At 45.2% G+C, this 26,561-nt stretch overlaps 1 protein-coding gene across 3 annotated transcripts in view; it reads right to left on the bottom strand.

The window, feature by feature from the left end:
• DICER1 (dicer 1, ribonuclease III) overlaps nucleotides 1-26,561 on the bottom strand; it is a 692,358-nt gene that overhangs the window by 474,300 nt on the left and 191,497 nt on the right. For all 3 annotated transcript variants that reach the window (XM_085626460.1, XM_085626459.1, XM_085626458.1), the window contains 2 exons: nucleotides 19,190-19,265; nucleotides 413-552 (listed from right to left, as the gene is read on the bottom strand). In XM_085626460.1, the coding sequence (XP_085482586.1) occupies nucleotides 413-552; nucleotides 19,190-19,265 (216 nt within the window). The remainder of the gene's footprint in view (nucleotides 1-412; nucleotides 553-19,189; nucleotides 19,266-26,561) is intronic.

Below are 26,561 nucleotides of genomic sequence, written 5' to 3'. Positions count from 1 at the left end.
CTAAGCTGCCCAAGGATGGATAGACTGCATAATTTATTTGATTTGGTAACAGTGGCTAATACTGAGAAATCCTTTTCAGCAGCAGGCAAATATAAACTTATATTGACCTGCATGGGTGAAACAGAAGCAACTGACTAGGCAGCAAACTTCTACAAGCAGTGGCTATGAGCCACATGAAAGGTCACAACATGAGCAGCTATATGGTTTATGGCTGATATAAACAGAGACAAGAGAATAAAGGAATTCTCCATCTGAAAATGGGAATATTCTAAAAAGAGATTACATTTATGACCCATTACCTATGGGACAACCTGATGTTTTCACATTTTTACATTATTAAAATGCTTAATTTATGTTTGCATATCAATCAGATAAACATAAAAAATAATTGTTTGCTTAGGATAATACTAACTGCTTTTGGATAGCACTGCCTTCGTTTTGTAGAACCTGGCCTCCCTGGAACACTGGTTTCTTCCTCGTCGTGTAAATCCAGCTCCTCCTCATACTTCACAGTTTCTTTGCCAACTGGCATCAAATGATCATCCAATTCACCTATAAAAAATATGATCAGGAAATCATTTACAGCAAAATTAGCTCTTAGGTCTTTCCCTTGCAGATGGTAAGGAATATGCTACTTACCAGTATGCATCTGTTCTTGGCATGTAGAGCTGCAGATCTACACACTTTTGCATAGATCGCCATCTGGTGTTGGGCCCGGATGTTTGCAGCTTGTTTTTCCTCTTGGAAAGTCTTTGGAAGTCACGAGGTCGGTGACTCCTCCCTTGGTCCGTATTGCGCATGGGCATCGGCTCCATCCTCAGATTGTTTTTCGCCAACAGGGAAAGATGGAGCGTAGTAATAACAGTGAAGAAACCCATGTGTGTTGTATCTAAATAAGATAGACTGGAACAGATACAGGTAGCCGGGGATGTGGGTGGCCGTGTGTAGATACTGCAGCTCTACATGCCAAGAACAGATGCATACTGGTAAGTAGCATATTCCGTTCGAGGCATATGAGCTGCAGATTACACACTTTTGCATAGACTATATAGCAGTTCCCAACCTTAGCGGCGACCACCGGTATCTGTTGCAGTGGTTTGAAATAGTGTTTTTAGTACAGCCTGGCCCACACTAGCTTGTTGCTTGGTTTGCACATCTACACAGTAATGTTTAGTGAAAGTGTGCGGTGTTGACCATGTAGCTGCCTTGCAGATATCATCTAATGGGATGTTCCCTAGAAAAGCCATAGAAGCCCCTATCTTTCTTGTAGAGTGGGCTTTAGGGGGGAACAGATAGCGTGCGTTTTGCTTTGTGGTAGCAAATCTGTATGCATTTTACAATCCACCTAGCTATCCCTGATTTAGAGATGGGGTTGCCTTTATGAGGTGGAGAGAAAGAGACAAACAATTGCTTTGTCTTCCTGAAAGGTTGTGTTCTCTGGATATAGTAAAGCAAGGCCCTTTTAACATCCAGTGTGTGTAGAGCCCTTTCTGCAATAGTTTGAGGTTGCGAGAAAAAAAACGGTAATTCTACCGATTGGTTTAGATGAAAGGGTGAGATGACTGTGGGTAGGAATTTTGGGTTGGTACGTAGGAGAACCTTGTTCGGGTGCATTTGGAGAAAAGGTTCTTGTATAGTAAGTGCTTGTATTTCACTGACCCTTCTAAGGGAGGTGATGGCTACAAGGAAAGCTGTTTTCCATGTGAGGAATTGCAGTTCGCATTTATGCAAGGGTTCAAAAAGTGGTCCCATTAGCCTTGTGAGCACTATATTAAAGTTCCACACAGGTGAGGGTGGCACTCTGGGGGGAATTATCCGTTTTAGGCCTTCCATGTAGGCTTTAATGGCAGGCACTCTGAAAAGTGATAGGTGCTGTCTGTTTTGTAAGTAAGCGGCAATTGCTGCGAGGTGTAGCTGAATGGATGTATATGCTAGGTTACATCTTTGTAGGTGTAGTGAGTAGCATATGATGTGCTGTATGGATGCGTCTAGAGGGTTGATTGTGTTGTTATGGCAGTAAACAACAAATCTTTTCCACTTGGCAGCGTAGCAGGCTCTAGTGGTAGGACGTCTAGCTTCCCTGATAACATTCATACAGTCGGGGGGAAGGTTAAGGTATCCGAATTCTAGGATTTCAGGAGCCAGATCGCAAGGCTGAGCTGGGTCCGGGTGTCTGATCTCTCCATGGTTCTGGGTTAGGAGGCATGGTGAGAGGTGTAATTTTTGGTGTGGCACTACTGAGTTCCAGCAGCGTGGTGTACCATGGTTGTCTGGCCCATGTTGGAGCTACTACAATGAGTGTGAGGGAGTGCTGTTGTAGCTTTCGCACCACTAATGGAATTAGTGGGAGAGGTGGAAAGGCGTATGCAAATTTGCCTGACCTGTTCATCCATATCGCATTGCCTTTGGACAATGGGTGTGGGTATCTGGCAGCAAAGCTTGGGCATTTTTTGTTTTCGTGGGTGGCGAATAGGTCTATCTGTGGATGCCTCCACATCTGAAAGAACGGGTGAAGAACCTGCGGGTGAAGTTCCCACTCGTGGATCTGCTGCGTCTGTCTGCTAAGCAGATCTGCCATGGTGTTCTGGACTCCTGGGAGAAAGATTTTGTGTGGAATTGCCCATCTCCATATGCTCTGTGCTAGTTGAGAGAGCTGTGGAGAGTGTGTGCCGCCTTGTTTTTGGATGTTGTACATTGCGGTCATGTTGTCTGTGCGGATAAGGACTGCCTTGCCTAAAATCTGTGTGTAAAAGGATTTTAGGGCTGGAAAGATTGCCAGTAACTCCAGATGATTGATGTGGAGTAACTTTTGTTGCGGCGTCCATGTGCCCTGCACTGTGAGGTGTAGTAGATGAGCTCCCCAGCCGGAGAGCGATGAGTCTGTTGTCAAGATTATTTGTGGAACCGGGTCCAGGAACGGTCGACCTCTGGAAAGTTTTGTGGTGTTCCACCACTGCAGAGAGCGATGGGTGCGACCGTCTACCAACACCAGATCTGTCAGTTGCCCCTGGGCCTGGTTCCATTGGCGCGCTAAGCACTCTTGGAGTTGACTCATCTGGAGTCTTGCATGAGGCACTATAAAAATGCAAGAGGCCATCATCCCTATCAGTTGCATAAACACTCTTGCTGGGAGGGAGTGTTGAAGTATGAATTTTTGACGCAAAGCCTGAATGCTTGCGATCCTTGCCGGATTGGGGTAGGCAATGGCTTTTGAGGTGTCTATGGTGGCACCGAGTTATTGCTTTATGTGGGATGGTGTTAGCTGGGAGTTTTGGTGGTTCACCGTGAAGCCTAGTTGGTGAAGTAGCTGGATTGTAGTGGCGGTGTGGTGTACACATTGGTTGTAGGACGCGGCTTTTATCAGCCAGTCGTCCAGATACGGGAAGACGTGAATGTGCTGTCTTCTGAGGTGTGCCGCCACTGCCGCTAGGCACTTGGTAAATACCCGTGGTGCTGTAGTGACCCCGAATGGGACCACCTTGAACTGGTAGTGTTGCCCGTCCACTACGAATCTGAGGTACTTTCTGTGGGCATAGTGTACCGGAATGTGAAAGTACTCGTCTTTCAAGTCCGGTGTGGTGAGAAAGTCGTTCTGGGAGAGGAGCGGAAGTACCTGCTGAAGTGTTACCATGTGAAAATGGTCCGAATGTATGTATGTGTTTAGAGGTCGGAGATCTAAGATAGGTCGTAGAGTCTCGTCTCTTTTTGGTATCAGAAAATATAGGGAGTAGACCCCTACATTTTGCTGATCGTGGGGGACCTGTTCTATTGCGTGTTTTTGTAGGAGGGAGATCACCTCCTGTTTTAGTAACGTGGAATGTTCTTGTGACATTGGGCGTTGCCTGGGTGGAATGTTGGGGGGGTAGATGTGAGTTCCAGGCAGTACCCTGAACGAATAATTTGGGTCACCCACTTGTCTGATATGATGGACTCCCAGACGTGAAGGAAATTTTGTAGTCTGCCCCCGACCGGAGTGGGATGGTCTGGGGGGGGGCAGGGGAAAGTCATTGGGTAGGCGGTGTGGCAGAGCGGGCGGTATTTGTTTTTCCTCTGCCCTTATTGTTATTTCCTCTATAGCCGCCTCTTTGATAACCTTTTGTGAAGGTGGACTGAGGAGGGGATTTGTAGGACGTGGACGTGCTATCTGAGGAGCAGCCTCTGCACGTGCCCCGAAAGGAAGAGCGGCGAAAGGAGCGTCTAGGAGGGTGTGACTGTAAGGCTCCCAAAGATTTTGCCGTATCTGTATCTTTTTTCATCTTCTCGAGGGCCTCATCTATCTTTGGACCGAATAAATGTTCCTGATCGAACGGATGGTTTAATATGGAGGCTTGTACCTCGGGTTTAAAGCCTGACACTCTCAGCCAAGCGTGTCGACGGAGTAGGACACTGGTGTTAATGGCCCTGGAAGCTGTGTCTGCTGCGTCTAAGGCACAGCGTATAGAGGTATTAGTTATGGTCTTACCCTCTTGGATTAATTCATTGGCCCTATTTTTATATTTTTCTGGGAGATGGTGCATGATGGTTTCTAGTTCATCATAATGCGCTCTGTCGTATCTGGCAAATAGTGCTCGAGTGTTGGCGATACACCATATATTAGCTGCCTGTGACGCAGTGCGTTTTCCTGACGCGTCCAGGAGCTTTGATTCTTTGTCAGGTGGTGGTGCTTCGCCTGACGCCTGGGAATTTGATCTTTTTCTTGCGGTGGATACCACTAGGAAATCCAGTGGCGCTGGCCCTTTGATCTAGGCAGGATCTGTAGGGGCAGCTTTATACTTTTTTTCTATGCGTGGGTTTAGGACCCTAGCCCTGACTGGGTCTTTAAAAACCTCTGGCGCATGTTTTATTACCCCTTTGAGCATAGGTAGTATAGCAGTAGACCTTTGTGCAGTATCAAAGGTGTCTAGGTGGAAATCTTCCTCTACTGGGTCAGTGTGTAGCTCTACCCGGTGATAATGTGCCGCCCTCTGAAGTAGGTGGTGAAAACCTAGTGAGTCTTCTGGTGGCGATGGCCTGGATGGATAGAGGTCATCTTGTGGGACATCTGGAATGTCGGGATTTTTATAATCATCCCAGGGGTCTGGGGATCCTGTAGGGGTGGGGTCTTGTGGCACATCTGCTGGGTCGTAGTATGGGTCCCCCTGATCATCATGGTCTGGAGACGGGGTCGGAGAGCGATGAGGCAGGGGTGGAGAAGGTGGAGGGGGTGGAGGTGGAGAGGGTGGAGGAGGTGGAGGAGGCCGGGAATGCACTCTGAAAGGGGAGGTAGCACAGTCCTTCCTCTTTGGAGGTGGAGCTGGTTTGTCCAAATGTCTCTTTTTAGAAGACAGTGCCAAATATCCAGTTTTTGGATCCTTGGTAAGTGTCTTTTGCAAAGGATCCGGTGTAAAAAGTTCTTGCGACACTGGTTGTTCGGTCGGCGCCGACGTTTTCGGGGGCGACTGCTTCTTAGGCTTGTCTGTGCCGTGCTTTTTGGGAACCTCCGATTTTTTGTTTGGTGCCGAGACAGGCTTCGGGGCGGGATTGTCGGCGCCGAGGGCCTTATGATGTTTGGTCGGCACCGAGAGGCTGGGTTTCGACACCGAGGGCTTTGGTGTGGAGCTCGGTGTCGAGGTAGAGGCCGATCTTTTCTTCGGTGCCGAAGGGTGTTTTTTGGCACCGCTGGCAAGCTGGCTCGAGCCCGAGCCGCCGGAAGGCTTACTTGGCTTCGTCACCGGGCCCGAAGGTGGGGTGTTCGAAGCAGTGTCTTTGGTCTTGCCTAGGCCCGAAGGCGTGACTGAAGCCTTTTTGGGTGTCGGCGCGGGTGTGGGAGGGGGTATTTTACTCACGACCCTGTGCGCCGGGGTGATGTCCTCCACATCCGAGTCGTCGGCTTCGGAAGCACTGACGAGGTCCTCTTCGGTGTGCTGGTGTCCCGGAGCTTCGACATCGTCCCCGAAGATGTCGACTGGAACGGAGGTCGAGGGAGTAGATAGAAGTATGAATTTATGTAATAATGCGGAAGCTCTGGTTTTTATCTCTATAGCTGTTCTTCGCATTATTATTTCTGCAGGCTGGAAGGATTCTTCTCCCCCTACTTTTCAAATGTGGCTGGCGAGGTTGCTCGGGATTCATAATATAGAATCTTGCTTATTTGATTTAAAAAGTCCCGCAGTAAGGGATAAGGGGCGGGCCATTTGGGCTCCATTAACCAGCTGGAGAAACTGCTAGCAGCGGTTTATGTAATTTTTCCCTCTTATGTACCTTCATGTTTTTCAGGCATTTTCACCTTATGTACCTTTATGTTTTCAGGCATTTGATGTATAACTAAGTTCACTGTTTTGCTGATTTTCTGTGTATAACATCTGTCAACTCAAATAAAAAAAAAAAAAAAAAAAAAAAGGAACGGAGGTCGAGGAGTGCGCCATTTTACGTCTGGCCCTTCGATCTCGAATAGTCTTTTTGGATCTTAAAGACTTGCAGGCGGGACAGTCTCGAGCCTCGTGTTCAGGGGAGAGGCAGAGGTTGCACACCTCATGAAGATCGTTGTGGGGGAATTTGGACCAACATCGAGGGCACTTCTTGAATGGAGTTCTTTCCATCAGCCGGGACCGGAGCCTGGATAGGCCTGAAGGCCGCCGTCGATGACTGGAATCGAAGGTGCGTCGAAGAAGAAGGTGATTGAGGAGATCAGTATCTAAACAATACCGCGGAGAGCGAGGATTCCTCTTCGATCGTCGAACTGGAATGTTCAGAACCGGAGCGCGAAGTATTACATCCGAGCCCGATGGCGGAAAAAAACAAGCTGAGGATGGAGCCGAAACCCATGCGCAATACGAACCAAGGGAGGAGTCACCGACCTCGTGACTTCCAAAGACTTTCTAAGAGGAAAAACAAACTGCAAACATCCGGGCCCAACACCAGATGGCGATCTATGCAAAAGTGTGTAATCTGCAGCTCATATGCCTCGAACATACATTTAGCACTGTTCTGGAATACTGCTTTACTATTTGACAAGTTTTACTTAGCCAAAGCTTTATGGTGCATAACTCAAACAAATTCATGCTGTGCCTCATGCTCATAGTCACTGATTTTAGGAAAGTGTCCCTTTTTGATATGGTCACCCCCATTTTTTACCTGGTATTTGATGTTAGTTTCACTGGAAGTGCACTGGGTTCCTGCTAACCAGGTTACCAGTGCTAATTCTATTTCCCAAAACTGTCCAATTGTACCACAATACCTTTAGCACCCTCTGTAAGTCCCTAGTAAATGATACCCCTTGTACCTAGAGCCTGAGATACTGAAGTGGGTCCCTAAGGGACACCTCACCCAAGTCATGCAGAAAGCCATTGAAGGCTGGGTGTCTTGGTGCAGACAAAAGTGAAAACACGACATGGCACATAGCCGGTGTGCCACGCCAGCAGACACTGCATGCAGTAAGGGTAAGTCACACCTACAGCAGGCGTTACAGCGCCTAAGGCAGTGTGCACTATACTACATGGTTGGGCTTAACTGCATGAACAGTTATATGCCCCTGAGCTGGTCAGTTCTATTACTGCTGGTACAAGTAATCAGGGAAGCCATTTTAAAAAATGCGCTGGACACTGGTATAAAAATAAACAAGCATTTGCAATGCAATAGGTCTCGCCTTTGCAAGAGTTTAAGCTTTTGGCATTGTAACCGGCAAAGCCTTTTATTGATCGCTTTTGAAAACCAACATGCTTTTGACTTCCAATTTCCTCTGCCTGTTCATCCTGCACAGCCTGCTGGAAGCAAACTTTTTTCTGGTCTGGGAGGAGCATTGGAGGTCATCATCAGAGATTCTGAGTCTCCTAATTGCATTGAAAGCCTTTCTTGAGTCTGACAAACGTGGTGAAGTCACAGTGCCAGTGGAGATCTGTATACCACCTCACTGGAATGCATAGCACCCATCTTTCTTCCTGCAGATACCAGGACACTTGGGAGCTGACAGAGGGCATTTGCCCCAAGCACCCCACCTGTGGCATGCAGTCTGCGCCCCCTGACTTCCCACTACTGCTCCTGTGCTATCTCCTGCCTCACCATCCACTTAACCTTATAACACCCCCATGCATCCCCACACTTCTCTTTAAGCCCCTGTCTCCCTAGTCCTCCTTCACCACTTGCTCATATTCCTCCATTCCATTGTGCCCATGTGCCACCCTGCCTGCGCCTCTACCCCTGTGTTTGCCTGCTCATTCTCCTGTGCAACCCATGCTACGCTGTTCCTCGAGTATCACATGTAACTCCAGTCACCATTTCTCCTCTGCCACCTGCGCCTTCCATGCCCCTCCACTGCGTCTTGAGCTTCTGTGCCTCCCATGCTCGCTGGATTTCCATGGCCCCAAGTGGCTTCAGTGGTCCCTGCATTCCTTACACCACTTTGTGCTTCTCATTGTAATCTCCTAGCTCTGATGCTGGACTTCATGCAGGTGAATGACGTCCCTATACAGTCTGTAGCACCAACCTCACCCACTTTCTGGGATCTTCAAGGAAAGATAAGTAAAGGCACATGGTTTTGAGGTGAATTGTTTCTGGTCCAAATCTGACCTGGCAGCCAAGACATCTGATTAATGATGCAAAACTGGAAGGTGTTCGACATTTCTGAGTGCTGGAGCAAATGTCAGCATGTCTTAAGAATTATTCCGTAATAGTGTGAATTCAAACATGCATTTATATTTTGGGAATGACTGTGATAATCGTAACATGCAGCAAAGATTACAGAGAGATGAGGTAAATACTTTAATTAAGGATTACTGAGGAACTGAGCAAATATGAACATGCACCAAGGCGGGGCAAATTGGAAAATGCATTAAGGATTACTAACTGATGGTGCAAGCAATTCGGATTTTTGAGCAAAAATTATCCTCCATATTTATATGAGTAATGATGCAAATCCAGGCAGATCCTAAAGATGTCAGACTATTTTTCGAAATACCAACACACACTGATTATGGCAGTGCATATTTGGGTATATACTGGAAATTAGTAAGTGAGGGTGTGAATCTTAACATGCACTAATGGTTGATGTGGCAAATCTTAATATGCACTAGAATCACTAACAGTTATACTGAACACACACTAATGATAAGTGATGGTTCAAAGAGGTGGCTATGTGCCGAAGACTTTTAAGTGATGATGCAAATCATTGCCAGCATTCGAGGTTTCTGTGTACATCTGAACACACACTCAGAAGTGAACGTTAGTGCAAATCTAAGCATGCAGGAAGGTTAACTAGGTGATGGTCTACATTTAAACACACACTGATTACTACTAAGCAACGGGCAAATCTAAAAATGCAGTAAGGATAAAAGTGCAAGCGGTCAATAAGCTACTGTTGGGCCCAGGGAGGGGGTGTACAATCTTGATTACACTACTGTGGGCCTCTGTCACTTCGCCTCCATTCAGGCGCATGGGGGTTTTGCTGCCAGTGCTCAGGGCCAGACAGGCTGAAAAAGGATATGGCAGGTCAGGCAGGGGCTGCCCATGTCAGGGTCCTCAGGCAGCTCGCTGTTCCGGTAGGCCCTACAGGCCTCCAACTCCGGGGCCTCCATTTCAGCCCTCCGCGGCTCCCCGCTCCCCCTCACTTCACCTTTCAACTGCTGCCGCTGAACCCGGGGCCTGCTCTCAGGTCTCTCTCCATCTTGTTGCACCTGCCGCCACTTCAAAGGAGGTCCCAGGAGTCCCAATGCCGCCGCGGGGGTCGGAGACGCACCTCCGCCGCTCACACTATCACTGCCGTACCTCGCGTCACCACAGCCACGGCAGCCCGGTCCCGCTGGTTTCCTCCGTTTGGCAGGTCTCTTTACTTGCGCTCACAGCGCCGATAGAGTCACGGGTCAATAATCCATCTCCCTGTGTAGCAGTCACTCCATGATACTCCGGATAAGTACAGAATAGTTGGCGAGGGCGGAGGAGCCTCGCTAGTAAGCTGCCATTCTTCTCAGCTGCTAGCCATGCCCGCTATTGAGGTTCTTGATGGCTTTTGGCAAGTTGCTGATGTGCTCTAGACCACTCTGTCCAGTGGGATAAACGGTTTAGGCCCGACTAGTTTACTGGAAAAAGTAATATGAGATATTATAGGTCTAATTTGTTGATATAAAAAGTTGCATGTAAGGTAGTAGGTCCAATTTATTTTGTAAGGAACATATATGTTAGAGCCAAATGATCTTTGAGGGTGAATTGTTACTGCAGCATGTTAAAGCCTGTAAACCTTCATTCAATTATGTGGAGTCTCACAGATTACTGCAGAAGGCAAAGGTTTGGTGTAATTTTTAATAGTCGGGCTTTGAGTTAACCCTCTTCTCCTATTTAATAGTTTGTCTAAATGAGTGTAATGCATTTTAAGTCATGACAGCATTCTGCATGGGACAATGAGTCAGCTCAGGTCAGCCATTGTTGGTTGCCCCTTAAGTGATGGTATTTGCCTGAACATATGTGACAATCCACCTGAAAATGAGAGAGCTTCAGTGCACGAGTTGGTGGGCCAGTCATATAATACTTCAAGCTAGATAAATGCTTTGGAGACTCACAGTGGAAAGCTAATCACTCTTGTTAATGAGATATAATTAAGAGTTATGGCATGATGGAATCAGATACAAATTGGAGAATTCTCTTTTCACATCTATTACTGCATTTCTGCCAACTAGCAAGCTTTAAGGTATGCCACCAAAACAGCTTGGAAAAAACTGCAGGCAAACACTCAAAACAACAAGAAAAATAGGATAATCAGCGTACTTTTTTTTTTTAAGGAGGCCGATTAGCAATTAACCCCCACCCTTTAGCTGGTCTGCCTACACGGGAGGCAGCCGACACTGGTTTGTTAACCCTGAGCGTAGAATCAGCACCAGTGATCAGAAGTAGACTCTGGTTCAAAATCCGCAGAGAAGCTCATGTGTAACTCCGCCTAACCCTGACTAAGTACTCCCAAAGTGAAGCTGATCACACTGCTTTCGAATACTGACCTCCGACAACTAGATGTGGGCAATCCAACAAATTAACAGGCAGGGCTAAGCCAGAGAAGAGCCAAGGGTCAACTGCCTCTAAGAGCCAGAGTACGAGCAGTCATAGCAAAATATGTGGCAAGTAGATCATTCAACAATGTTAATGTTAGGAGATTTGTAACGTGCAACTGTTACCCTGAGGTGTCCTGGCGCTAGCTACAGTCCTCCAGAAAGCACAGCAATTAAAACCCAGAAGAAGTAATTAGTCAAAAAGCCAGGTCTTTAAGGTCTTCCTGAATTCAAGTAGATCCGAGCTATTCCTCAGGTGGAAAGGAAGATCATTCAAAGCCTTTGCAGCACAGACGCTAAAGCTTTTACCTCCACACCTGGATTTTTTTTGTAGGATGTACTATCACCAATATTGCTCCGAGAGAGCGCATAGGTCTGTTGGCAACATACCACTGAAACTGCTGCCTCAAATGGTCTGGTCCTATGCCTTGTAGAGCCTTAAAAACCATGCAGAGTGATTTAAACTGCACTCGTTTCCGTACAGGTAGCCAGTGAAGTTTACGGATTTCACCGGAGACCGAAGCAAATTTGGGTATATCTGAAAGCACTCCGCGTTCTGCAAGAGTTGGAGTTTATGCACAAAACGCTCCTGAATGTTAAGATATAGACTATTGCAATAGTCTAACCTTGATGAAATCAGTGAGGTGATCACCAAACGCTGGCTGTTCTTTGGCAGGAAAGGCAATATTTTCCTACATGCCCATAGGACATAAGACGTGACGGAGGCCACTGCATTGACTTGCGCCCCAAAATTAAGTCTGTCATCTATTATCACTCCCAAGTTTTTAACTTTCCCAGTGGAAGTTGGGGGCGAACCCATAGTGTCCGGCCACCTGCCTGAGTTCCAGAAACTAGGATCATTCCCAAACAGGACAACTTCCGTCTTGTTGGAATTAAGCTTAAGACAATTTTGGGACATCCACCTCCCCACCGTTTCCATGCAAACCTGGAACCGTTTACCTGTTCCAATCTCCTGACCGGGCTGCAATGACACCACGATTTGTGTGTCGTCGGCGTAAGAGGTGAGGGAAAAGCCGAAGGAGCTGATAGGAGGGGTCAGGGAGGACACATATACGTTGAAGAGTGTGGGACTCAAAGATGACCCTTGTGGAATACCGCAAGGCAGACTGAACGGAGTGGCATAGAAATCCCCCAATGATACAATTTGCGATCTTTCGGAGAGGACGCAGAGAGGTCCTGCATAATTAAGGCGGTTTTACCACCCCGGTCAAGGGCTACCCCGGATCTCATCCATAGATTTTATTAGTGCGGACTCCGTGCTGTGACCGTACCTGAAGTCATACTGAGTGGGATTCAAGGCTTCAGTAACTCACAAAAAGTACTCAATTGGGCATTCATTTTTTCTCCACCATTTTTGCCGGGACAGGGAGACTTGGAATGGGGAGGAAATTATTTGAATCCTTAGGATCCAGACTAGGTTTTTTTAGGAGTGGCAGTATTAAGGCTTTTTGCCAAACTCTAGGAAAATGCCCCTCTGAGACCAATGCATTAAAGAGGGAGGTAAGAGTCAGCACAATATGTTCAGGGGCCATTTTTAACACTGTGACCAGACACGGGTCATAAGTGGATCCCGATTTCGTTGACATAAGCAGCTTATAGGTGTCCAAAGTAGATAGTGAAGCAAACTCGTTGAGGGTAGGCTGTAAGTCAGACACTGGCTTATGACCCTTTATTTGGTCCGTAGTAACCTTTGTGGTTGGTCCTTTAAATGAAGAAAATATGGACTCAACTTTTTCCAAGCATTATATAAAATATGCTATAGTTAAAAAATATATTACTTTAACTTGTGGAAGTGTTCCACCTCAGTACATCAGATTAAATCACTGTATTGAGAAGTATTTATTACGTGATACTTTCTCTACATTAACTGACCATTCCAGCTCCTCTCCTGGGTGACAACTGGGACACTGGTGAATAAATAGGCAAGCCAGTTGCCATGAGTATCATGTATGTGGCCTAGATTCTTATTATAGAGGGAGCACTATTATAGTCTATGAAATCAGACACCCACGGTTTTGCAGAGTGCACATCCTGGACTCGTGCATTTGAAGGTGCTCTCATTTGTGAAAATGAAGAAAAAGGAGGCCAGGATATTTGCCTAAGATCCCATAATTTGGTCAAGTGGGAAGCCAAGATTGATAGCAGGGTTTCTGGTTTCACATTGTGCAATTTAGCCACTCAATGGGTATACCTTTCTCTCTCTTTTATTACAGCAAAGGCTGATGCTTTATGCCACGCACGCTCTAGCCTCATGAGGATTACAGTGGTTACTTGGTTTTTAATGATTCTTGTCATACGAGTTTAGATAGTGGGTGGCACGCAGAAGCCACATCTCATTTTGGGTCCAATGACCCATGAGGACCTTAAGCTAAGTCGGAGCCAAGCATCAGGCTCGAGCCTGGCTCGAACTTTCCGGGTTTGCCCACCTCTACTGAAACCCGGGATTACCAGACACCAGGCAGTGTGGTCTAGCGCTATATCACTGGTGACTTCATATAACTGCATCATTGAGGTTTAAATTTACCTTCATATATGTATGTTCTACCTACACAATTAAATTATTCATGTGAAAGGAGCACTAATCAGAAATAACATTCAGAGGCTAACACTTGAGAACGTAAGAAGCAATCGGAAATTGTGAAAGTCAAACGAAAACAGTCACTAAGCAGTGATAGACGATAGCTCTCCTATTGATTGAATAAAGCATTCTCTGGAAGGGATGACAGAAAATAAAAGTGCCACTCTCATATGCAATGCTTCTATAATTGTGTGAGCCAAAGACGTCTGATCTTGTATAGATCCACTTGCATTGTGGGCAAGTCACAATCGGCATAGCGTCATTTCTAGCATTGCCCCGAAACTTTCTCCTCCTCAGGGGATGTTTACTGGCCTAATCCACCGACAAGTTACTTGCCTCCCCAAATATCCTACCTTGGTACCTGATCTCTACATCGTTCCACTACACCCTGCAAACCTGTGTGTAGAGCGCTCCATTGTCCACGTAGCAAGATTTGAAACTTGGTATCATAGGAGTGGATTGCTTGCAATAGGAGGAAAGTATTATTCATTCGGCAGGTGTATAAATAATGCAATTAGCCTAGCACCTAAATATCCATGTAACCACATGCTTCCACAGAAATTAGTATTTTTCAAGAATGCGTCTACATATAATAAACCAATGGCTTGCAATTTTCATGCTCCCTCATTGATGTGGGTCACAAAGTAACGATCCTCAAAATACAAGATGACCGCTGTGTGGTGTTGAGAAAGAATAAAACAACTCTTAATCCATAATCCCACAGGTAAGAGTTTCAACAAGTTTTGTCCAAAAAATGACATTTTAACAAGACAATTCCGACTTCCAAGATCCCCCCCCCCCCCCCCTCCCCAAGTTGACATGTACATATCCGAGAAGGCAGGGTGAGGACACATATGTAAAATGCCTCATTACTAATGCACACTGCGCAGGTTTTCCCACTTTCTTTACACAGCACCATTTTGAAGGTATTCGGTGGATCACTTACGCCCACTCCCCCAATGTATGACTCTTAAAGCATGTGCCGCTAACAACTTCAAGTCACGTTAAATGCAATTTCTGTAAACTCCTGACATTATTCTACGCTGTTGCTTGAATTCATTAAAAGTGTGTGTTTCTCAGTATACATCTGAGTACCCACTGTTTCCGTGGTGCTTTGAATATGGGTAACAGACCTTTTACAAACCGCTTCAGATTGCGTACAAACGAGTGTGGCACGGTCTCTTTTCTGACTTCTTTTAGGATGGAACTTGGAAGTGCTGCCAGATTACTGGAGAGAACGTGCAGGAACGTGCACAAACAATGTAACCATTTTCCAAAGGCTCCACAGTGAAGATCTGAGGAGGGAGAAAAGGTGAAATGTTTTTCATCTACGGGTACCCCAAGGCCTGCTCCTTTCCCTTGCAGTCGGGGAGCATGCTCTGGTTGGGCAGGGTATACAGGAGGATTCCTGGGGCAGCAGGGGCTTACAGTGGGGCAGCAGCGGCTTACAGTGCAGCTGCAGGGGCTGTGGACAGCTTGCTGTTGCTTCCCGGCCGGCAGAAGGTGGCTCTGCTTCTCCTGCAGTAATTGTGAGGATGGCTGCGGTGCCTCTTCTTGTGGGGCTTGGCCCATGCCGGTAGCCGTAGCCCTCCTCCAGGTGGGCATGCTGCGGCAGGTACAGCACCTCAGCAGGCGAAGACTGGTAGCCAGACTTTCGTTCGTAGCAGTAAGCTGGGAGCGCCAGGTATGTTTTGCTTGCTTATGGCACACAACATAGTTTGGTTTATATGTTCATATGTCCCATATTTGGATACACACCTCAATAAACAGGCCATACTGCCGGCAGTATTACCTCATGGTGACAAACGTCCTTCCCCTGGGTCCCAGTCTACAATTTGCAAAGCCCTTTTTCACAGAGTGAAATTCTTACATTTAAACATGGAAACGCTTAAATTCGTTGACACACAAAGGTGTAGAAGTAGAAAGCAAGCTGAGCAGCTCTCTTTTCTTCAGCTTGGCCCTTTGCTGTGCGGCCACCGTATTTTAACATAAACCTTGGCATGCCACGCTGCAACAATAACTAAAAAAAGGGTTCTTAGAAAGAACAGATAAAAAACGGAAGCAGATGAAAACTGAACCAAGGCGGCGCTCCTCTGCGAAAAACGGAAGTGACATATCGCTGCAGGAACCCAGTTAGAAGCTGAAATTAAGAGTGACACTGTAGTTAACCAATGGGAAGGCAGCAGACGGGAACAAAGTCCTTTATGGACTACAGCAGGTCTTCCAGACATCGCAAACACGCTGCCTAGCCTCAACCTAAAAAGCAATAGCTTCTCTTGCAACCTTTTCAAATTACTCTCCTTGGCTCAACGTCACCTGCATGGTAATATATAGTATCCCTCCTAAAGCCGGATTATCAACCAAATAATTATTTCATTAAAAAACTGACAGCTCTGGGTTAACTGCACCTGTTAAACAGCATTTTCCCTTATCTCAATGCACATAGAACACTCCACTGATAATGTAGCACCATCCTCACAAACTATTCTCAACTGAAGGGATTAAGAAAAACTTGAACTCCCTTAAACATAAGGATTCTCCGTAAGACCCTGTCCCGAGCATGGCTGCTGAAGACGATCCTTGGCTTGACTGTCCCTTTCATTTTGAATTGAGAGCTACTCAGTACCTCAAATTCAAGAGGCAGATTAGTACTGCTGTTGAAAGAATAAAAAAAACATTGTACCCACCAAACAATCTAATTTCAGAACAATTACCCATGTCACGCGTTTTCCCTAGGAGATGGACAAGGTATTTGAACAACTACTGTAGGCGCATCTGGAAAGTAATAACTGCCTGCTCTCTATTCTGTCAAGCTTCTCAAGCTTGCAACAGACTGGTCTTTTAGATATTAGGGATGACACTCTAAAGATGGTGGATGACAGTGGTGAATGCACTGTGATGATGCTCGCTCTATTTCTGGCATTAAAAAATGCTGACCATTACATCCTTCTTAATAGATAGTTTACGTTTGTGAACACCTATGCTTAGACAGCAACCTTATTTCAGGCTTTTCAAACATACAGATAACAGAGAATGGATCTCTATCCATGTACATCACCAGAGGTTTCCCCCTGCCCATGGGACCTGCAGGTGTCATTGGTTCTCTCTCTCATGCTGTTTATTATACATTAAAGTCCTTCTCTTGACAGTTCTAAAGATCATTTATTATGTGCATGATGTGCTTTTGACACTCCTGGGTGTACAAAACTCTGTAGAGACCCCTTTATCTACTAGTATACTCCCAAGATCCTGGAGGAAGTGATATGGTTGAAGATTAATACAAGCTTACAGATCTCTCTAAAATCAAGCTAATTGTCTCAGGGAATGAAAGAAAATCCAGCCTAACGGACCAAATACCTCATCTATTTAGCAATGGCAAGGTTAAAAAACAAACTTGCTTGTCTCTTTCAAGAATAATGTCTCTTTTAACCAGGCCATAGTCATGGCAGTCAGCGACAGCTTCTTTGATATGTCCCAAAAAAATTTTGACAGCCAGAAAAGTTCGGCACTGATTGCCAGTTACAGAGGTGACTTGATTCAAACTGGGTTGCCTAGTTTACAACTGCATTCATAACACGGCACCAGCTTACCTGAATTCAAAAACACACCGCCACCAGTGACAGAAGAAGGGCTCCATTCCATTTAGAGGGAAATTAGATGATCCAACTACTCTTCAAGGAAAGCAGTGGCTTGTCTACCTAAGGACTACTTTGTTGGAACTCATTCCTTTTACATATGTTGCACTCTAATTCCATAATGCCTTTAAAAAAAAGAATAAATACATCACAAGAGCTACCTATAAAGAGGTTAGGAGAGACTGGTTTCCTTTAAGACTTAGGCCAAGAGGCCCATTAGGACAGTATGCACATAGGTTTCAATTGGTGAAGCAAACAGCCATGCCTTTTTGGATGGAACATTCTCAAAAAAGCTCATACTCTACAGACCATACTCGCCTGCTTTGGCTGGTGGGTATACTAAACATCAGAGTTTATAATCTGCTGGAAGACTTTGCTGAAGCCAAAGTTACTTACAGGACCAAAGTAGACAACAACTATCTTGACAAATAACTAAGGCTTTATCTCCGATAACCACCCTCTCTTCCATTACTCTATTCAAATTGTTAGAGAATTCTACAAAAACACTTAAAATTAGCTATTTTTTTTAACAAACATTTTCAATTAAATGGTTTCAAAGTAAAATACAAGGACATTTATCAATTTCTAAATTAACTGTTCACAAGAAATTACTTTCAAACTAAAAGGTATCAAACATTTCAAACTATTTTGCATAAGTCAGTTGTTTGGCTGTGCTACATTTACCTGGTCTAAAAGAAATTTGATCTGCTTCTAGGATAGTTCCGGAAGTGCTGTTTTATTATGGGATAACCCCTATGCTCAACAGATGACTATTTTCTAGTGAAACACTGAACGCAATAACATTTAAACACAGGACAGAACTTTATCCACAACCACCAACCATCACTAATCAACAGGTTAGTAATTGCTTTCCTTTGGCTTGAATGTCATAGCCTGTCGAAGAAATAGTTGGCAAGATATCATATACTGACAAAGGTGTGATCAGGCAGGAAATGCAAAATTTTGCCCTAAAAACATTTTACCCAGTGTTGTAGTGCATCTGAGCCATTGCTTTGGCCTTTGATATGGTCAACCAATTAGAATGGTGCTGTGGTTTACCAGGAAGACTCCAACGACAACCCATCATGGTTCAGAAGCCTTGTTGTCACCCTTATCAGCACCATAACATGTACTTAGAACTGAAACATTCTTGGATAAGGATTCTGCACTGTCAGCTGTTTTCATTCGACAGGTGAACTGCAGACCTATTTGTTCTTGTCTGATGTGCTTGAGCATTTAACCATTTTTTGTGGGCAGCAGCGCGCTGTACATAGTCAAAGACAAGCATCTAGTCAACAAGTGTTAGCAGAGGAAGATGGGTTGTGGACAGATCATGCATTGTGATGTAGTGTTCTTGAATGGGGTGAGTGTTCACCTGTTTCCTAAACTGGAGCAGTGTTGGGGCAGTCCTGATAGATACAGGATATTGTTGCAGAGCCTGGGAGCATAGTTAAAAAGAAAGCCTGCTGTCTATTTTTTTTCTTCTTTTTTACACTTCTTAGTCTTCAGCCTGATGGTGTCCTGGCTGCAGGTGTGCAGAGGAACACCAGTGATGCTGAGCTTGTCTACAAGATAAGCGGGGGTGCAAGTTTGATTAGGATTATTTACGACTTCTTGACTCTCAATAATTACCTAAGTAAAATAGAGGAATAAACATTGCAGATAAACATACTGATACACGATTAATTATATTAAGCAAGATGGACCTTTTGAGGAGCTTAATAAAGACACATCTGGGTTGGAGAGATGGAAAAAGACATTCGGCAATAATCAAACGAAAGTAAAGGAACAAAGGCAGCACAGAAAATGTTTGTTCAAGGTATGTGCATAATACATCACAATTATCACTCTTACAACTGAATACCACATTTTATGAAACACCTTTACTAGTCAAGGTTACACACTATTGTAAGCCATCGCTCAAAATAATTTTACTTCATGATTCTTACCAATTGAGTGCAGTCTTTCACAGCAAATTAATGCCACTACTCTTTCGGCCAACCGTACACATTTCATTGCAGGGCCCTGAAAAAGGACAAACAAGCAATGTTTTCTTGCATTCAATATAAATGCTGTGCATAACGCTTCAAATATCTTCCTAGACAATGATTGCAAAAGCATTATTAACAGTACAGTTGCATTATACTTCAGAGTAATCAAATGAGCCAACACCATGTATTTAAACTTCCATCCACCACTGATCACATTTCTTATTCAAATTCAGATTTTATTGGGGCACCTGTTGGCTAGAGTTGATGTAATTAAACCGTAATTAATTATATAAATATGACTGCATATGAGGATCTGGAGAATCCATTAAACACAATATATATTTGACTTTTAAAGACTTACTTAACTCTGATTCAAAACAATGGCAACAATCAAATTACTCTCCCAACTTGAACACGTCAGGAAGTCTGCAGAAATAATGCTCAAGCACCCATGTCTGTAAACGACCTCCATAGCACCCGCTGACACTACGCAGAAGTCTAATTGAGTGGGAGGGGAAGGGGGTATAGTTGGGGAAGGGGCATAAACAATGTATTTGGTGGGTGAATGACTCATCTACAGAACAACTGATATGGAGCAGAATGTGTCTCTTGCTTCTGGCAGCAATGGCTGGCAGAAACTGCATTTCAAAGCACAATTTTCAACAACTAGATATTTCACATCTACAGGGCTGTGGCGACTGAAGTTGCACAAAGAAGAGGATTTAGGTGGAGTAGTCGCACAAAAACACCATCCACTATATGCCCCTCCAACAGAGAGGAGGTCAGCCCTGAGAGGTAGACTTATAGGGCGACATAGGGAGTGGTGCAGGATGTCTGTGTACATACGCTTCTGACCCAGCCAGGGGCAAAGGGGGTTACTATTGTCCAGGCTTGGAGAATCCTCCTCAGAACCCAAGGGAAAAGGAGTGAAGTGCCAAGCATAGTGAAGTGGAATCTTCCAATGAACTGATATAAATTCCCCAAGGCTCCCTACAACAGATGCTGGTAGGCAGAGACATTGGGCAATAAGCATTGTTGTGAGAAGCAAATAGATCCACTTGATTCATGTCCTGAACCACCTCTGGATGGACACGCCACTCATAACTGGCAAAATGTCGCAGACTCATGCTGTCACCCTGGTGTTCAAGGAGTCTGCTTGCGACTAACTACATTCTGTTCTAGTGTGTCCAGGCTCAGAACATCAGCGCCTCTTGAAAAACAAGGTGAAACACCATTCTAACCTGCTAGTTAACATACCACATATCAGTCATATTGTCTGTCAAATCTTGACGGACCGACTGAGAAGGGGAAAAAAGAGCTTGAGCAATACCCACATTGCCTGCAGTTCGAGTAACTTTTGAAGCACCCACTCTTATGGATATCATTGGCCTCTGATCCTCCGTTCCTCCAAGTGCGCCTCAACCCTAGAGTAGATGCATGAGCAACTTCCTTTTTTCAGGTTCTCCTCTGTCAACTAGTAGATCAAATCCGCTGCAGTGTCCTGGAAGACAAAATGCATTTCTCCAGTTCTCCCTGGGTATAGAACCTCTGACTACAGAGCCCTCATGAGCCAGCATGCATGAATGATCAGGGGGATGCAAGAAGCTAACCGACACAGCAAGTGTAGAAACATTGGATTGAAATTTTAACTCTCCCAACTAATCTTGGATCATCTTTGGAGGAAGGAAGACTGAGCATGCTTTATTCAGTACTGCCTCTACAATAGGAGACAAAGAGAGGGCTGCAGGTGAGATATGGGCACGCTAATGAACAAATTCAAAGTCAAACAGCAGAGAAACTTTGACCCTAAGGTGCCACAGCATCAACTGCGACAACCTAATTGTGGAGAAGCCAGAAGTCCAGGGACTTGAATATCGAAACCCAACCTCTTGAGGTAGGTCACAAACACTGCCATCACCTTTGTGGAAGCTTGAGGTGCCAGTGTTAGCACAAAAAGCAAGACCGAGAACTCAAAGTGACTGGGGCTCTACCATGAAAAGCAGGTATATGTAACTGTAGGATCAGAATGTGAAGATATGAGTCCTGCAAGTCGAGGAACACCAACAAGTCTCCCACTTTCAGCACCAGGTCATGAGCCAAGGGCAGCATCTTGAACTATTCATTGCTCAGGTAAACGTTAGGGAGCATAATGCCAAGGATCGGACAAAGACTACAGTCTTTCTTGGGAACCAGGAAATACAGAGGTGCCCCATGCCCAATTTCCTGCTCTGGCACTAACCCCACTGCTCATCTCTGCAGCAACGTCGACTCCTTCTGTTGCAGTAGCCGCAGGTGGGCTACTGACTGAAGGGACTACTGAGGTGGGATGGGGAGAGGTTGCTGTAGGATGGGTAGGGTGCCTCTACTTCCCCTACCTTTGTAATGTTTTACAAAAAGGTTTTGCACTGGGGTTTTTGGGAAGTGTGGTCTCACTTTGAAAACACATATTTTTTTAAAGAGACAAACGTTCTTGAAGGTGGATTTCAACCCCGGGGATCTGGCTGTTACTCTTTCAGCATTAAATCATTACAAAGCAGCTGCTGCTTTGCCTCCACAGAGACACCCATATCATAGGGCATGTTTATGAGAGTATTTTGGAAACCCCAGGAATATCCATAAGAGCTTAGCCAAATTTGACATCGTAGAGAATGGAAGATTTAATCAATCTGGTCATCGAGTCCCAAGTATCCATGCCTGTTTAAGGATAGGTCTGGTAACATCCTGGCCAACCCGGATCACCTCAGCTAAATGATCCCAAAGGTAGTCAGGAACATTGAACACGACCATAGCAGCGATGTACCACAGAACATGGGTATAATGTCCCAGAGTGTACATGGCATTGAGTGAACGGAATGCTAATCTGCCGGGCAAAAACACCTTTTTACCTAACCTTTCAAATGTTATTGACTCTTTCTGGAGGATGGTGGGGAAAGCCCCTAGATTCAGCTTGGTAGTACAGGCATCGTGTATGAAAAAACTCACTGGGAAAGAATGTAACAAGAGGAAAGGTGGATCACCTTGAGCCAGTCTATAACACTGCACCACTGCTCAGCTAATAGCAGTAAACTGCTTTGATCACGCCTACTTTACTCATGGTAAAAGGGCCACAATAATGGCAGCAATGGCTCTGAAAAGCTGACTGGAGAACTTCAGTCAACTATTTGGTCAACATTCAGCCAAGGGAAAGGGCGATTCCCCTCTGCAGCCTTCTTGAGAACTGTATGCAAGGATGCCATTTTCCAAGGGGCAGAATCTGGAAGTGGGTCTATATCTATGTCTGGCGATGTGTCAAGTCCACTTGCATTCTGCAGAGCCAAAAAATCTCCTGTGTAAGAAGTAGGGAGAAGCTCTGATAGGCTGTGGGCCTTTTCAAAGGAAAAGGTCTGAGTCTGTAGCAAATATATCATGTATGATCCCCTAATACTGCTGGAGGCCACTGGCATGTTCCAAAATTGCTTTTCTTCAAGCACTCGCTGAGCCTCTCTTCTGAACTACCAGTGCTTAACAAGGTCAGCGGGATCACTGGATCAGGAGGAGGAGAGTAAAACTGAGCTGGCATCGGAGTGAGAGGTACAACAATATTGTCTGCGTCGTAACTATACCATACAACATCAGAGGAAGGTTCAAATCTGTTAGTGAAATACATTATGTCAGGGGAGAACCCACTGGCAAGACCCAGAGAGGAGACCAGCATAGTGCCATGGGGTCAAATTGTGTTCCATAGGAGACAGCTTCCCATCTGAAAACCTCCAATATTGCTTAGCAGAACATGGTTGGTTCAGCTTCAGACACTGGATAATCAGAGTAGTCCAACATCAGAACAGTGAAGGGTACTTATGAAAGCAACATCGCTGTGACCAATTAGGTCAATAAGGGTGCCAGTTGAGCCTCCAGGGGAAGCTCTATTTTCACCAGTTGCTGCTTACTGAAGGACTGAGCCGGTGGGCTGAAGGGAACTGGAGACATCTCTCTCCATCTCTAACACTACCTGGAAGAGTTTAAATGCTTTGTGTGTCTCTTCCTCCACTCCTTGAACAACCTTGACAGCAGCAAGGAGCGGGTGGTGAACCTGGACCTGGTACATGACCTAGACCGCCGCTACCAGCACCTATTGCGTCAGTCTTCTCTAGGCCACTGTCAAAAGGCACAGAAAAAAACAGAACTGACATTAGGGCACAAGACTGTGCACTATATTGCCGCAGTTACACCACTGCAGGTCAATTTTAGGTGTCAAGACGGAGGCAGAATCCTTTACCAGTGCAGGAGTGCTATGTCAGAAGAAGAGCCAGTCAAGCACCTGGGATATTCAGAGGTGAGGCATCTGCAGGCAGAGGTGTCCATCAGAATGGGCACTATAAATGACTCCAGAGCTATGTAAAACTTGAACTGCTTTGGATAAAAACTTCTTTCTATTAAGGATCTGAGGGGAAGATTATTCATACATTTCAATTACTCAAATTCCAGCAGCATCCAAAAGTTTTGTTAACAAAAAGCATTCTCACAATGGCTAACAAGCAGAAGTGAGAAAGAAGGAGCTACAAGCACCAAGACAAGTCTTTGAAATTTCAAAGCAGAGTCTGCTTTTTTCTTTGAAGAGTCTGGAGTCATCAAATCTCATAATCATGGAAAGCTGCAAGTCCCCAGAGAAACCTGTGGTACTCATCCAGACATGGCGCCAGATCACCACGAAAGCAAACACAGTAAGCTTCCAGACCGCCCTATTAAATGTCCTTGGTCACTGTCATGGATTTGCACAAGTGCCCATCACTACTACCACCCATGTTTCATCCTGGGAATTGTTGGTCTGCCCTTTCATCCCTTGCTCAGTGTACTGTCACTCAGGATGTCACCCACATTGACATGAAAGGAGTCATGCCACCTGGGATTGTGGCTTCTATGTGTGTGTGCTACATAGTTGTCACATCCCCATCACCAGCCCAGCCAATACTGTCTGCATATGGGCACTCCAAAATCCACGCCAGTGTGCTCCATCTGAGTGGCATACTATAGTGGGGTTCCAGGATCTCACAGTCCATCAAAACTACACCCTGGAAGTTGTTATGTGCTTGGCTTTCTTCACTGTTGATGAAAAACTTAATCGAAACCGTAGAATTCTTTGACCTCTTTCTTTGCAGTTAAAGATTACCTAGGATTAGTTGGATTGATTTATCTGGAATGTGACACTACGGTTGGATTCTTGAACTGCCCTTTACACCTCCATACTGGAATTCTGGCTCGCCTTCTAACTTGTGACATAGCAACTGTCTTTAGGCTGTTCACAGTTATTTGCAAATCATGAGTGAGCCTTTATTTCTGTTGGTGTCTCATGTGGAATTTAAACAAATGTGTATAGGGCATGGGAACAGGAACAATCTCAATACGATTCCTGCGACTCTAGCAAGATAAAGGTACTGTGCCAATAATACACTGAGTGTTAGTTTAGTGCCCCATGTCAGTCATATTCCTGACATTTGACGTGCAGCTCCGAGGGGCTGGAGGCTGCACCAAAGGGAACATCATCGTCAGAGTCCTCCTCATCTAAGATGTGTGTAGGTAGTAATAATGACAGCTTGCTTGGAGAATTTTGAGCAGGTGTGATTTGCTTGTATTTCTCCTGTTTTTGCAATTGTCCTGAAATGTAGATAATCGATACTGCTCGTCAATGAGGTCGTGGACAGCGGATTGAGGGACGATGACCCTGAAGCTCGTGGTGACATCAACAAGACAGTGTTCGCCTTTATCATTGGGAGTGCTGCCGTCGACGGATGCTTCGTCGTCAGAGTACAGTCATCGATGCAGTTGATGTTATCTTTAGCGTTGACTGTCTCAGAGACTAACTTCTCGACGAAGACTCAAAATGGTACTAGTCATAGCAATTGTAGACGCTGCAGTGAAAGTCTTCGTCATCAATGGTGCAGAAGACTATTTTCTCGTTGCCGGTGAGTAACTAGTCGACGATCCGTCGGTCGACGGAGTGGATTAATGTTTTTTGAAGCAGTGATTGGGCCATGGTGAACGTGTAAAAAGCTCTGACCTTGATTTTGAAGGACTTTGAGGAAAAAGATGATAATTTCTTCTCCTTACGTTTTGAAGAAGTCTCACCTTCATGAGGCGATTTGGATGGGCTGTACTCCCTGTGAGGCCCTTGGGAGGACTTTTTGTTTTAGTATTTCTTAGGTGGCTCCAGAGAGGAGTGAGAATGGGAGACCCACTCTCTTTTTTGCGATCTTCTAGAGGAAGAGGAAGAATCCTCGCTTACAGTGTCTGACACAGTCTTCTTCCTGAGCTTAAGTGGAGCCATAACACCAGCCTCCCCTCACGGTCCGTCAGAGTTTTTGTGGAAAAGGTACTACATATCTTACATTCTTTTGCTTTACGCAATGGATACAGGCAGTAAATGCAGTCCTGATGAGGGTCATCAGAGTAAATCATCTTTTTGCCACAGGTAACACAGGCCCTGAATAGGCTCTTTTTTGCTTTCTCTGACATGCTGAAGTCAGATTTTAGCAAGGAAAATACAGATACACAGAGATGTTAATATATCGGTATATATCTGAGATAATTTCCAAATTTTCTGTAGAACAAGTCTGGAACAGGTAAAACTGAGCAGAGCTCAGTGGAGACTCCCTTATACGACATGTGGTAGCAAATCTGAGGGACTTTAGCTTCACACAGGAGTGTTCCAGAGGGTGGTACAACCAGACTGGTTGAAACTTAAGTCTTTTTAAAAATAACCATGATAGGTTACTAAACTAAAGGGCCTAGGGCCTTTTCTAGTCTATACCTATCATTGTAGAGTTTTTCTAAAGTACTGTGGGACTCCCATCTCGACGACGGAGAATGATTTAAGCATGTGAATCTATGAAAGATCCAATACTGGAGTAAAGGTTACTTACCTTTGGAAACAAAGTTTCTGGTGGATTCTCTATCTGCAGATTCCTTACCTTGAGAATACACCCGCAGGTGTCAGAGTGGATCCAGAGACTTTTCAGCAGTACCTCTGTACGCTGGAAAGTAGTGTTATGCGGCTCCGCATCAATGTTGTTAAACTTCGGGAGAGATGTGCGACGCTGCATGGAAACACCATCCAAGCCAGGCACGTTTGTTTCTTTTCACCCCTTCAGATGCTGATCCAGAGCTTCTACCTGGTATTATGACAAGAACTTTATTTACAAATTATCCAGTGTGAAGGGGAGATGTCACCGCCTAAAAACAGCGGGATTCAAACAGCGGAGGGACTGTCTCACACAAATGTCTCTGAGTGACCCACACAGTCTGTTTGTGATGCCTGGGGTCATACCACGACTCAAAGGCCTGTTGCGATTGTACC

The sequence above is a fragment of the Triturus cristatus genome, chromosome 9, assembly GCF_964204655.1.
Source record: "Triturus cristatus chromosome 9, aTriCri1.1, whole genome shotgun sequence".
NCBI lineage: Eukaryota > Metazoa > Chordata > Amphibia > Caudata > Salamandridae > Triturus > Triturus cristatus.
Note: the sequence above shows the minus strand (reverse complement) of the source record. Positions and strands in the feature narration are given on the sequence as shown.